Below are 13,149 nucleotides of genomic sequence, written 5' to 3'. Positions count from 1 at the left end.
TGAGTGTGGACAAGTGTGTCTTTGAGGTTGCGTGGTCGTCGGTAAACGACGCCTGGAGCAGATGGGAATGCGCATTTCAGACGTTCACTTTGTTCCAGAATGTTGTAATGGCGTTTAAGGATTTCGTTTACATTGGGGAAGTTTGTGCTGTAAGTCAGCAGAGGTTTGTTCGTTGTGGGTCTTCTTGCGGTGGTCGCTTCATAAGTAAGTCATTACGCTTCAGTTTTCTCGCTTTTTGAATAGCGTCACCAAATACACGTGGGGGGTACTTTTGTTTCTCTAGCATAAGTTTTAGCCTCTGTAAGCTTGTGTCAAAGTCGGCCTCTCTAGAGCAGATTCGCTTAAACCGGTGAGCCTGGCTGTATGGAATACTGTTTTTACAGTGGCGCGGGTGATCGCTTTGGTAAAGGAGGTATTGTTGTCGATCCGTTGGTTTGCGATATAGGGTTGTAGAGAGCTTGTCCTTTTCTATCGTTATGGCGACAACAAGAAAATTTACGGTTACTTGCGAGTATGTGTGTGTGCAGTGTATGTTCGGATGTACAGCATTGTCAGTGGCGATAAAGCTGAGAAGTTCATCCTCGCGGTGGGTCCAAATAAGAAATATGTCGTCTATGTATCTTCTGTACAACAGTGGTTTCAAGGAACTTTGTGCGAGAAATTTCGATTCTAGCTTTCCCATAAATATGTTGGCATAATTGGGTGCCATTTTGGTGGCCATAGCGGTCCCGCTGATTTGTCTAAAATACTCTTGGTTAAACTCGAATGAATTTAATTCGAGGACCATCCTCGTCGAAGTTGCGATGGCTGATAAATCTGGGGTGTTAGGTTGTCTATGGTTTGTGTACATGTTTTGTAATGCAGCTATGCCGTCATCGCGAGCAATATTTGTATACAATGAAGAGACATCAAGAGTAACTAAGTACGAGTTTTTCGGCACATACAGACCTGCAATGTCCCGAAGAAAATGTGTGGTGTCTTTTATGTACGACGCGAGGGTGCATGGAGTGTGGCTTATTAGTTTGCCCACGTACCCTGAGATAGGTTGAATTGAATTGAATTGAAGTTGAAGTTTATTTGTCCTGAAATTCTTACAGGACCGGGAGCAGAGGCTAAAGGCTATGTAGCCTGACATGGGGCCTGTGCTCCTAAATACAGTTTGGCACGCTGGTCGCTCAATCTGTCGAATATCTTTTCAGAAGTAAATATATAACACAACAAATAACACACAGAAATAATAAAATAACACAATAAATAAACCACAGCGTCACCTTCTCAGCAATCACCGCACTATGTGTCAACTACGCAGCCTTCATTGAATGTCCTCGCCTCAAGGACAGCGCCTCCTTCTTTCCATGCCTGGCGTCCATCTCTACCTATTTGCTATTATTGCGGAACACGTGGTCACATCTCACGGTTCTGTCGTCGACCGCAACTAGACGAAAGGCGGGGCTATGGTGACTTCGAGAGGGATGAGTTTGCCGCTGCTCCAGAACATCGCCACCCATGCTAACTGTACCAACGCCGCTCACCATCTTCACAGCAGTTCGACGCAGCCAGTCCCTTCCGCTCCTCGCGCCGTCGTTCCCCGTCGCTTATGCGCCGTTCCTCGTCACCACTTCGTCCGGCTACCACGGCGTCTGGTCATCGCCCGGAAAACTAAACGATGCAGTTTCAGGAGGGAAAGCTACATTTGGCGGACTGCATCGAACTTCTCCGGAACGGCCTTCAAATGTACTTTCAGTGTGGGTTGAGGGTATATAAACAGAATCCTTGGTAGACACAGGTGCATCGCTGTCCGTTATTAGTGTGGACTTGTGTTCCTATTTGCGCAAACTGAAGACACCGTACGATGGTCCTCCCCTTCGCTGTGCTAATGCGGTTTTTGTTCAGCCTTCTGGTGTTTGCACAGCATGAGTTTTTAATGGGCATCCTTCACCATATGCAGTTCCTCGTTCTGTCATCATGTACTAATGTGCTCATTTAAGGGTGGGACTTTCTCTCCTCAACTTCAGCCGTGATATCTAGCCGTCAGTGGGTCATTCGCATGTCGGATACTGCGCTTTCGTCCTATAAAGACGCTCATAGCTAGTGCTTCGTCACCGCTGATGACTGTTTTATTCCTCCTGGTAATGAGCATATTCTTGCCCTGACATCAGATAAGATCAGTACTGGTGATGTGTTCCTAGCACCGTGTGGACGCTACATCTCTGGTGGGCTTACCATCGCTCCTAGCCTGGTGTACTTTCATGATGGCTGAGCATTAGGTACGGCAGTTGACCCCACTTCCTTGCCTGTTGCACTGCCCCAGGGTACCAGTGTGGTTTGCTTCACAAATACCGAATCACTTTCTCTGGTGCCCCTTCACGCAGACGCGCCATCTTTCTCTACGAGTACTGATGACGATGCTACAACAGCTGCTTTAACAGCCACAAAAAATCCCGAACTCACGTCAGCGCCAAAGCAAGAACTTTTGGGTATCCTTCAAAAATGCAGCGCTTCATTTGACGTCAATTCCAAGCTTATGGGTCGCACTTCCGTCGCCGTACATCGAATTGAAACGGTAGGCAATGCAATTGTACGCCGCCGCCCATATCGAGTGTCATCCGCAGAGCGGAAAATCATCGAGGACAACGTTGCTGGTATGCTCAAAGGAGGTGTTATCCGGCCTACGTCCAGCTCGTGGTCATCGTAGCGCAAGTCTGAAAGAAGTATGGTTCGGTGCGATTCTGCGTTGATTATCGAGCACTTAATAAGATCACGCGCAAAGACGTGTACCCGATCCCAGGAGTTGACGACGCACTTTACTGTCTGCAAGGCGCTGGATTTTTCTCCAGCCTCTAGTTACGCTCTGGTTATTGGCAAATACCTATGCACGAAGCGGACAAAGAAAAAAAAACTGCCTTTGCAACACCAGATGGGCTGTATGAATTGAACGTGATGCGATTCGGTTTAAGTAATGCTCCTGCCACGTTTGAACGCATGACTGACACAGTTCTACGCGGCCTAAAATGGAAAACATGTCTCTGTTATCTAGATGACATCGTCTTTTTCTCGTCTTCTTTTCGTCAGCATGTCAATTGTTTGGACGAAATTTTGACGTGTATTTCTAATGACCGACTTCAGCTAAACACAAAGAAATGCCATTTCGCCAACAAGAACATCAAGGTGTTGCGCCACCTTGTCAGCAAAGATGGCGTTCGCCCGGATCCTGACAAGCTTGCTGCCGTGATACGCTTCCCTCGGCCAGAAAATTAGAAACACCTACGAAGTTTCCTGAGCCTGGCGTGCTACTTCCGCCACTTCATCAGCCAGTTTGCTGCCATCGGGTCGCCACTGCATAAGCTGCTGACATCCGAATCAACTTTCGCTTGGAACGACGACTGCGAGCGTGCCTTTCAAGCCCTCAAGCATGCTTTAACGTCCAAACCTGTTCTGTGCCATTTCGACGAGAACACACCTACATGCGAAGAAAGCATTGAAGGAAGGACGGGATTGCGCAATCCCTGTGTCTGGGGCGGATATTCGGCATTTTATATCGCAAGAAGCTAACCATTGTTTGATGGAGAAGTGGTTTGAGAGCCCTAAATCAAAGGAAACGGTACTTTATGAAGCTGATCCACACAGAAAATTTTCCATAGCGACAGACCTCCCACGACACCTAGAGACATTGATCCACCGACTTAGATTGAAAGTAGCATACACAAACAGCTTCCTGCACAAGATACATCGATCCAACTTACCGGAATGCCAGAGATGGGTATTATGTAAAGTGTGGTCATGTATATACTGACATTAGAGTAGTAAGGTGTGCGTGTAAGTAGTTTATGACTGTGTGAACTGCGTGAAGAAAACTGTGTATTGGCATGATATTTGAACTGGTTTCAGTGTGCTATTGTGTTTTTGCTTTTTGTTTTCTTTCTTTTCCGTATTGTTAATTTTTGGGTACCGTTGTGTATTATTATTTTATTTTTCACTGCAGAACTTTGTGATATGGAGTAGCCGAGGCAATAGGCACCTCAACTTCTCTACAGCAAAACAGTTAAAACAGAACAGAACAGAACAGTCTCCACACCGACGCGAGTGGCCATGGCATTGTTGCAGTTCGTCTACAGTGGGATGCCACTTCACGGGAAACAGTTATTGCGTATGTTTGTCTTGCTCTTACGGCTGCTCAACAGAACTACTCCATAACTGAGCAGGAGTGCCTTGCTGTCATTTGGGCCGTACAAAAATTTTGACTGTATTTTTACGGACGCCACTTCACAGTTATTAAAAACAATCACAACTTGTGCTGGCTATCGTCAATTAAAAACTTGTCTGGTCGCCCCAGTCTTTGGGTGCTCCGCTGACAAGAGCACGATTTTGACGTCATCTATAAGTCTGGCAAAAGACACCGAGATGCAGATGCTCTCTCTCGCTGCCCCCTTCCACTGTCACCATCGAGTACGTCAGGTGATTGCTCGTCTGGTGGGCAAAACACTGCGTCACCCCTCACAATTTCATAACTTCTGGTTATCAACACGCCGGTTTTAAATCGCTACACCGAGTTGGCCACACGCCAGCGTGATGATTCATATTGCAATGGCATTATTCAACGCCTAAATGGTATATCACCTACTCCTAATGCTAGATTGCGCCGACAACTACGGCGATTTAAGCTCGATAACAATGCGCTCTATCGTTACGTTTACACTACTGATGGACACCGCCGGGTTCCAGTACTTCCACGTTCTCTACGTCACCAAGTCCCCGAAGCCTTTCACAACGACCCATGTGCAGGCCACTTGGGATTTCACAAAACACAAAGCCGCATCAGGAAACGTTTCTTGTGGCCTGGCATCTCTACCTTTGTGGCCAAGTACGTTGCATATTGCCATCTGTGTCAACGGCGGAAGTGACCAACTTCGTCTCCTGATGGCCTTCTGCAACTCATCCCATGTCCCGAGACTCCTTTCGCCATCGTTGGCATAGACCTACTAGAACCTCTCCCAATCACGCCAGCAGGTAATCGTTGGATTGTGACTGCTGTCGATCACCTGACACGGTACGCAGAGACTGCTGCACTACGCACAAGTTCTGCTTCAGACGTCACAGACTTCTTCTTTCTTAACGCCATTGTATTGCGTCACGGTTCACCTCGCGTCCTCCTCAGTGATCGCGACAAGACGTTCCTGTCCACAATAATCGAAACCCTGTTCACAACCTGTGGTACAGTACATAAGACGACGTCCGCCTACCACCCCCAAACTTATGGGCTGACAGAGATATTTCATCGGACACTAACAGACATGCTACCGATGTACATCGCACCAAACTACGACAACTGGGATATGATTTTGCCTTTTGTGACGTTTGCTCCTAACACCGCTGTTCAAAGAACTACTGGCTACTCGCCTTTCTACCTCGTGTACGGCCGTTCACGGACATTCACCATCGACGTCTCTTTCGTAAATGTTCCAACTGACGCCTCGGCAACCGTATCAGAGCAGTTCATCACAAGGCTTGAGGAATGTTGGCAACGGGCTCGCCTTAATACAGAAGCCAGTCAGCAAGATCGCAAGCAACGCTACAACAGCTCTCATCGTGACGTCTCCTTCAGTCCGGGGGATGAAGAGTTGCTTTGGATGCCCATTGGTACTTCAGGATTGTGCGATGAATTTCTGTCACGCTTCATTGGACCCTATACAATCAATGAACAGACGTCACCACTAAACTACCGTGTCACTCCCAGCGATCTATCTTCGGATCGTCGCTGTCGTAGTTCGGAGATTTTCCACGTATCACGTCTCAAGCCATTCGTTCGACGTTCCGTCTCCGTCTAAGACGCGTCCGGCCTGGCCGCTCACGCGAGGGGGAGAAATAAGTGTGAGCATTATTCAAGCGCGTCATCTTATAATATGTACATACTCATCATTATAAGTCTGACCTGTGTTGTGGGGCAGAGTCTCAGCAAGTAAAAGAAGTGTCTTGCAGCCAAAACCGTTGCCTTACAATATATATATATATATATATACATACATACATATATATATATATATATATATATATATATATATATATATATATATATATATATACGTAGATTATGAAAAGTCTGGCTTCGGTTGCCGTAGAATTAAGGAAAAATAAGTATACGCCTCTAAAAAACTATTTATTGGTGACGTTTAGATCGCAGACCGATCTTCATCAGACGAAATTTAGTAGGCTCCGACGCGTTTTTATGCCATCTTCCAGCCGAGAGAGAGCGACAGAAAAAGAAAAAGCAAAAAAAGAAAGCGAGAGAAAAAGAAAAAGAAAAACCTACATATACCAGTGGCCCAACCACCCATCATGCACTGATAAGCAGCCAAACGGCTACGTGTGCGTACTACGCACAGCACGTGCATTAAAAAAATAAAAAAGAAAAAGAGAAAAACAACGCACCTGGGCCAGTGGCAATACGTCCCATTATACACTGATAAGTAGTCTAACGACCACGTTTGCGTACTATTAATGGCAGGTGCATTTTGTTAAAAAAACGAGTGGTAAACAACATACAGTCATGGCAAGCTTTTTGGTCCAGGGGCTAAATTAAGCAAATTCCAGTGATGAAAAGTTTGACTCCTCAAGTTCACCTCTCATCAGCTTTCCTGGTAGCTTGTAAAGAATACCACAGTACATTTCTTGCAATCATTGTCGCTGTCACATTCCACCTGTTCTCCCCCTCCGTAGTTGCTCTTGAAGCCTGGTGAGGAGCGCTACGTCAGAACGATGTGATAAATTTAAAAAAAAGAAAAAAAGGAAAAAACGGAAGAAAGGAAAAAGGAGAGAAGAACAGCAAGCAAGGGCTACGCGTGTCAAAGCTCCGCACTTGCAGGATAGGCACATGCCAGGTAGCTACGATCTCCGGTCTGTGGCTCAAGAATATTAAATATGTACTGGAAGTTGTTTTTCAAGTTTTTACCTCAGGGCTTGGATGTGTCATTTTACTTCGTTTAGTGGTCCACCTTTCTCGGAATGCGCGTGCCCATGCCGCACGCCCAAACACGTGCTCTGGGCGAAATCAGAAGAGAAGAAAAATGATAATTAAGGAAACCAAAAAAGAGAGGAGAAGAAGAAGGAAAGAAAAAAGAGAAAACTAAAACGTTTGGTTGGGATAATTATTATCCTGAATCTTCTATAGCGCGAATTGAAGAAAGTATGCCTGGAGTGTTATTTAAACCAGCTTTAACTGTATTAAATTTACAAATCATGTGACATTCGCGCTGTTCACGTTCCCTTGTGCTAGAGAAATCGTTTTGTAAAAGTGTGAGCTTTATGGAATCAAATGGGTGGTTTCCGCAGTTAATATGCTGAGACAGAGGCAGATCCGGAAGTGAATGAACATGTGAACGGTGGTTATTGAAGCGGATGCGAAAGGCTGCTTCAGTCTGTTCTATGTATTGAATACCGCATCTTCCGCACTCGAGAAGGTATATTAGATTGGAGCTGTCACAGTTAAGGTTTAAATTAATGAAGTACTTGAAATCAGATTGTGTGCTTTGAGCAACGTTGGTCACCTGTATGTGTTGGCACACCTTGCAGCGGGCTTTGCCACATGGTTGACATCCAGTTATAGACGTTTTATCGGTTTTTGACCGCACAAGATAATCTTTAATGTTTTTGGGGCGTCTATATACCACTCGTGGAGGAGAAGAGAAAACTTTTCATAGCCGTTCACTCTGTTGTAAAATGTTAAAGTGTTTCTTTAGAATTTTGTTTACGTTAGGGGGGTTGCTGCAAAATGTTAAAGCTAAGTTCTTTCGTCCCTCTTGTTTCAATTCTTTCTGCTGGTCAAGTAGCTGCTGGCGATCTAGGTTTGCCGCTTTGTGTATGGCGTCGTTGACTATGGAAGGAGGATAATTTTGCTTTGAAAGTACCTTGCGCAAGCTCTCTGTGTTGGCCTCAAAGTCTTTGGAACGGCAGCAAATTCTTTTGAAACGGTGAGCCTTGGAGTACGGGATGGATGTCTTGCAGTGACGAGGGTGACAGCTATCGAAATGAAGGTATTGGTGCCTGTCTGTAGGCTTTTTGTAAACATTAGTAGCTAATGACCTGTCTTGTACTGTTACGCGGACGTCTAGAAAATTTATTTCAGTTTTTGAGTACGAACAAGTGAACGTTATGTCTGGATGATTTTTTAAACGATTCTATAAAATAATTAAGCTGTCCTGTGTGTCTGTCCAAATGATAAAAGTATCATCGAGAAAGCGTCGGTAGAGAAGTGGCTGAATTTTCTGGGTTGATAGAAACTTAGTTCCAAGGCCATTCATAAAGATTTTTGCGTAGTTAGGTGCCATGCGAGTCCCCATAGCCATGCCATTAATTTGTAAGTAGTATTGGTTAGAAAACTCGAAGCTATTGAGCTGGAGAACCAACTTAGTGAGGGTTTCAATGACTATTGGGTTTGGTGAGTCGTCAGATTTATGTGAATTATAGGCTTGTACTAGTGCTTTGACGCCGTCACTGTGTGGAATATTGGTGTAAAGGGAAGTAACATCAAGAGTTACAAGAAAGGCATCTTCAGGGATTATGAGATCTTTGATCGTCCTAATGAAATGGTTATTCCTCTTACCTACGTGATACCAACCGTTTCATTAGGACGATCAAAGATCTCATAATCCCTGAGGACGCCTTTCTTGTAACTATTGATGTTGCTTTCCTTTACACCAATATTCCACACAGTGACGGCGTCAAAGCACTAGTACAAGCCTATAGTTCACATAAATCTGACAACTCACCAAACCCAATAGTCATTGAAACCCTCGCTAAGTTGGTTCTCCAGCTCAACAGCTTCAAGTTTTCTAATCAATACTACTTACAAATTAATGACACGGCTATGGGGACTCGCATGGCACCTAACTACGCAAACTTCTTTATGAATGACTTTGAAACTAAGTTTCTATCAACCCAGAAAATTCAGCCAATTCTCTACCGACGCTTTCTCAATGATACTTTTATCATTTCGACAGACACACAGGACCGCTTAATTAATTTTATAGAATCGTTTAAAAAATTAAAAATCATTCAAAGTGCTTAGTTTCGTGTGCAAGTCCGTGAGCAGCCATTCAAAATCAAGGAAACGCTGCGTGGCATTTAGAGAACGATTAATTAACGTCATAGCAAATTGTAGGCTTCTGAGTAAACTGCAAAGCCAAGGAGACGCTCAGATGCACTAACGCTGACTTCGGTGGTGCGCATGTCTTACGACAGTCCACAGCCGTCTCCTCCTCGAGCAGTTCGGTCTTTCGCTCTCACCTCGAACCGGTGCGCTTTCTTCGCGTACGCGACTGTGGGAATAAATACAACCCAGGTGCATGCTAGGTGCAGTATCATCCTGCGCTGGTTTTTTGAAGGCTTCTGCCGAATGTTGATTTGATGCTGGTGCTTCCCGCAACAGTTAGACAGTAACACATGTGTCTTATTACTGGGTCAAGTAAATAATGAATATATCAATAGCCTGGCCGAGCAGGCACTTATGCACTCGGTGCTATTTCTAGCGTACTCCAATAGCTCAGCTGTGGTGGCTGTTGTGTAAGAAATTTACTTGTTCGGCGAGGGAATAGTATACGCTAAAAGACTTTTATATAGGTTTCGATGTAGAAATGCGAAGTCCCACAGAAAGCCAAAAACCAAGGCCAGTTGACAGAAAATCACTAAAGAAGCCACTGGTTTCCCAGTGGCGGAAATTGTCGCGCACATTATTTATTTACCGCATATGGACTGAATTTTTTTATAAACCTTGTTTGCATTGTACTATGAAGCATACTTTACGTCTCGCCGTCTTCTAGTGACTGTTACTTTTGTCTTGCTCAGCGGAGTGTTCCAGAGTACGAGCTGTCCAACGTAAAGACTGACCTTGGAATCTTCTGGAGCGCCGGTGACGAGTTCGTGCCCCCTGAAGATGTTCGTGAGCTTCTCAAGTCGCTGCAAGGAAACGTGAAGATCAACCACTACATAGACGACCCCTTCTACACGCACATTCACTTCCTCGTGTCGACGACGAACGGAGTATACCTTCACAAGGAACTGCTAGCTTTTCTGAGACGCTACGATGACAAGGGAGAACTTTGTCCTGCTGCTTAGGGAATGCCCTCACGAGAGCTGTAGCAGCCCGCATTGGATGTCCAACACATTCTGCACAATAATGCAGTGGACCATCGCCGAGAGGGAATTCATGGAATAATGCATCTCGTAGACGTGAACGGTTATCAACAAACATTCGTGGCTAAATAAATGCTTTCAGAGTAGTGTTAATGACATCACAGCCTAGTGTCTTGGACATCACGCTTGGGACTTGACGGTGCATGATGATTACGCACTCGACGGCAGCGGCAGCAATCCCCACTGCCAGTTGGCCAATTGGCATAGAGCTTGGAAACAGGCCCGCAACTCGCGCGGAATGTGGTACCATTCACCCTTACGCTGTGCCACGCTTCATCTTTTAGTCTTCCTCTTCGTTGCGCTACTAATTATTCCCTATTATGCTCGGTACTAAACGGCCGCACGGTCAACTCGTAATTTGGGCGGAAATCACTCGTCTTTGCCTCTTTTGACTAACCATACCTTCTTTTTTTTATTGCGATAGCAATTATATGGACACCCTCGGGAGATTTTGCTGCAGACGTGAGCGCCGCTACTATTGCATGTATATATAACTGCGAATAAATTATTTTACGTCAAAAGAAGAAGGACATTGTAAAGATATACGAAAGGAAGTCCCGTAGTCACAGAATGAAATGGCACCTCTTGTGCATGATAATGTGGTGTATAATTTATTCAAAAGGTCAGTATGCAGACCCAACAATCATAAAAGCTAATATAATACAAGCAAAAACAACTATACGAAAAGCAATAAAAAGAATCATTGAAAAAGTAAGCGAATGTGGCTAAGACAATAGCAGTAAGAAGGGTAGTGTGTGGGACCAGTGCCTCCTTTAATTTCAGTGCCCGGTAAAAGCGCGAGGGCAATAGAATCCTCCGTCGGCGCAAGTGCAGCGCCCTGTCACAAGGTGCCGCCACTCAAACAGGGTGGCGGACGTGCCGAGCCGCAATAAGTTTCGCGCCGCGCTCAAAACAAAACAGATTTATCCTCAATTTTTTGAGCTCAAACCTGAAACTGAGGGCGCGTGTTAAAATCACTGTGCCCACACAAAGTTTTTAGCGTGGGTACAATCGCTGAATGAGGTTGCCTAGTCTTTCAATGCGCAAGCTTTCACACAACACCCGCAAGTGAAAAACATGACTCTTAGTGAGTAATTTTTAAAAACATGGTGCTCGATTACCAACTTTCATTAGTAGACAAACCGATAGGTTATTTGACCGCACCCCTCAATGCATGAAAATCACCTATTCATCACAGTCAAACAGATGTTGAGTCAGCTTCAGTGGGTGCCAAGTGAAGAAAGATGCTTTACGTTAAGCATAATACCTTATAGCTAGCTGCAGAAGGAATCATTGACGTCAAGCTCTCTAGGTGCCGCGTATTGCAAGGCTCCTACGCGTAGATATGTGGTTCATACACTTTCAACATTGACTCCTCACAAATTTGGTGCAATACGAATACACATGTTTAACATGCTTAATGGAAACAGAACAAACAACACACTGAAAAACACTTACAGGTATATAAATATATATATATATATATATATATATATATATATATATATATATATATATACCAGCACATTTAGATACTGAGCCCTTAACCTTAAAGCTTCACATACGTTCTGGACAGGGGCTTCTTCGCAAAGCATTTGGATGCATCATTCTTGTCACTAACGTTGAAGGCATCATTCACCAGCAGTGGCCGCGTAAACTGAACAAATTTAAGCCCCATAAGCCTAACTCTGAGACTGTCATTACTCTCTTTCACTTGAGCAGGTTTGCAGCACACAGGGCTGGTACAGCATGCTTCACTAGGGTTGACTGTGGCTTTTGCAGAGTGGGGTTGTCCTTCAGGGCACGATTACCAAATGACCTGAGTACGTCAAGGGCGAACAGCAAGTGGTCTGACGGGTAAAGCAGCCCACCTCGATCCTGGCTGTGAGTTGACTGAAAGATAGGTCGGTAACTTGCAGGTGCCGAGAAGATTCCAGTGCAACTTCCGCATGACATGTGCTCGTTTATTACGCAGACAATGTAGCCTCCAACATATGCAGTTGCCGAGATTTCAAGGAAAGGCAGCTGCCGTGGCAAAAGTGTAGTGGCGAGTCGTCGGAAAACACATGCAGCTCTTTGTAGCTGAGGAAGCTGCTGTGTTGGCGAAGGGAAGCTGTATAGTGCAAAGTACCTGTGTACATTTGTGCCAGTTTACTGTGGGCTACACTTGATGCCACGCTTGATGCTGAAATTGCCGTTTTTAGAACGTTTTTAAGGCCTTACATAGCAGAAAGAACATCTAGCATGTCATTACAACCGGTGAACATTCGTGACGTGCCAAACAGTGACTCTATCAGTTCACTGTTAAACTTGCAAGTGAGGTCAAACAAGAACTTATCGTCTGTGAGCAGGTGTCTGATGCAGGCAACTGTGGAATACGTGGTCAAAAGCAATGCTTTGTACATTTCGTTCGTCAAAAATTTCTTTCTTTTTACACAGCTCTTTTTCAGCTCGTCCAAGTACGCAGGCAGTGTTACCTCAAGCCACTTCAGTCTGGTCTCTTCGGTATTGTCGAAGTGTCGAGTGTCAGGCCATTGATTGTAAATGCGCTCGGTCGTGTTACTCGTGACATGCAGCTCAAACCAACAATAAAGGCTCTGCACGAAAAGGATGATCTGGCCTGCAGCTGCGAAGGAGGCACTTAAAGTGGGCCCAGGTTCGTCTCTGAGTTGCTCCAAGGTCGCAGTAAAATCAACGGAGATGACCTGAATGCCCTTGCAACATAATTTTTTTTCCATAATGTTGGGGTATACATGCTCTCGGCTGAAGTAGCAGACAGGCTTCGCAACTAGGTCTTTATGCAGTTAGTAGAGCTCTTTATGTAGCAGGGAGACTTCTCCTTTTGGGCCAAGGTCATGAGCCAGAAACTGAGAGCTCACATTTCTTAAAACGTGGAATGGATCAAAACTTAAAAGCAGGAGCCTGTCACAGTCGCAGGAATTTTCTACCCTGTACGTAAGAAGA

At 45.0% G+C, this 13,149-nt stretch overlaps 1 protein-coding gene across 2 annotated transcripts in view; it reads left to right on the top strand.

Annotated features, from left to right (window-relative positions):
- Positions 1-10,283, top strand: part of LOC119177993 (lipase 3) — a 293,263-nt gene extending 282,980 nt beyond the window's left edge. For both annotated transcript variants that reach the window (XM_075870167.1, XM_075870165.1), the window contains one exon: positions 9,838-10,283. In XM_075870167.1, the coding sequence (XP_075726282.1) occupies positions 9,838-10,107 (270 nt within the window). In that variant the 3' untranslated portion in view covers positions 10,108-10,283. The remainder of the gene's footprint in view (positions 1-9,837) is intronic.
- Positions 10,284-13,149: the final 2,866 nt, after the last annotated feature.

Source organism: Rhipicephalus microplus, chromosome 1 (genome assembly GCF_043290135.1).
Source record: "Rhipicephalus microplus isolate Deutch F79 chromosome 1, USDA_Rmic, whole genome shotgun sequence".
Taxonomy (NCBI): Eukaryota; Metazoa; Arthropoda; class Arachnida; order Ixodida; family Ixodidae; genus Rhipicephalus; species Rhipicephalus microplus.
Note: the sequence above shows the minus strand (reverse complement) of the source record. Positions and strands in the feature narration are given on the sequence as shown.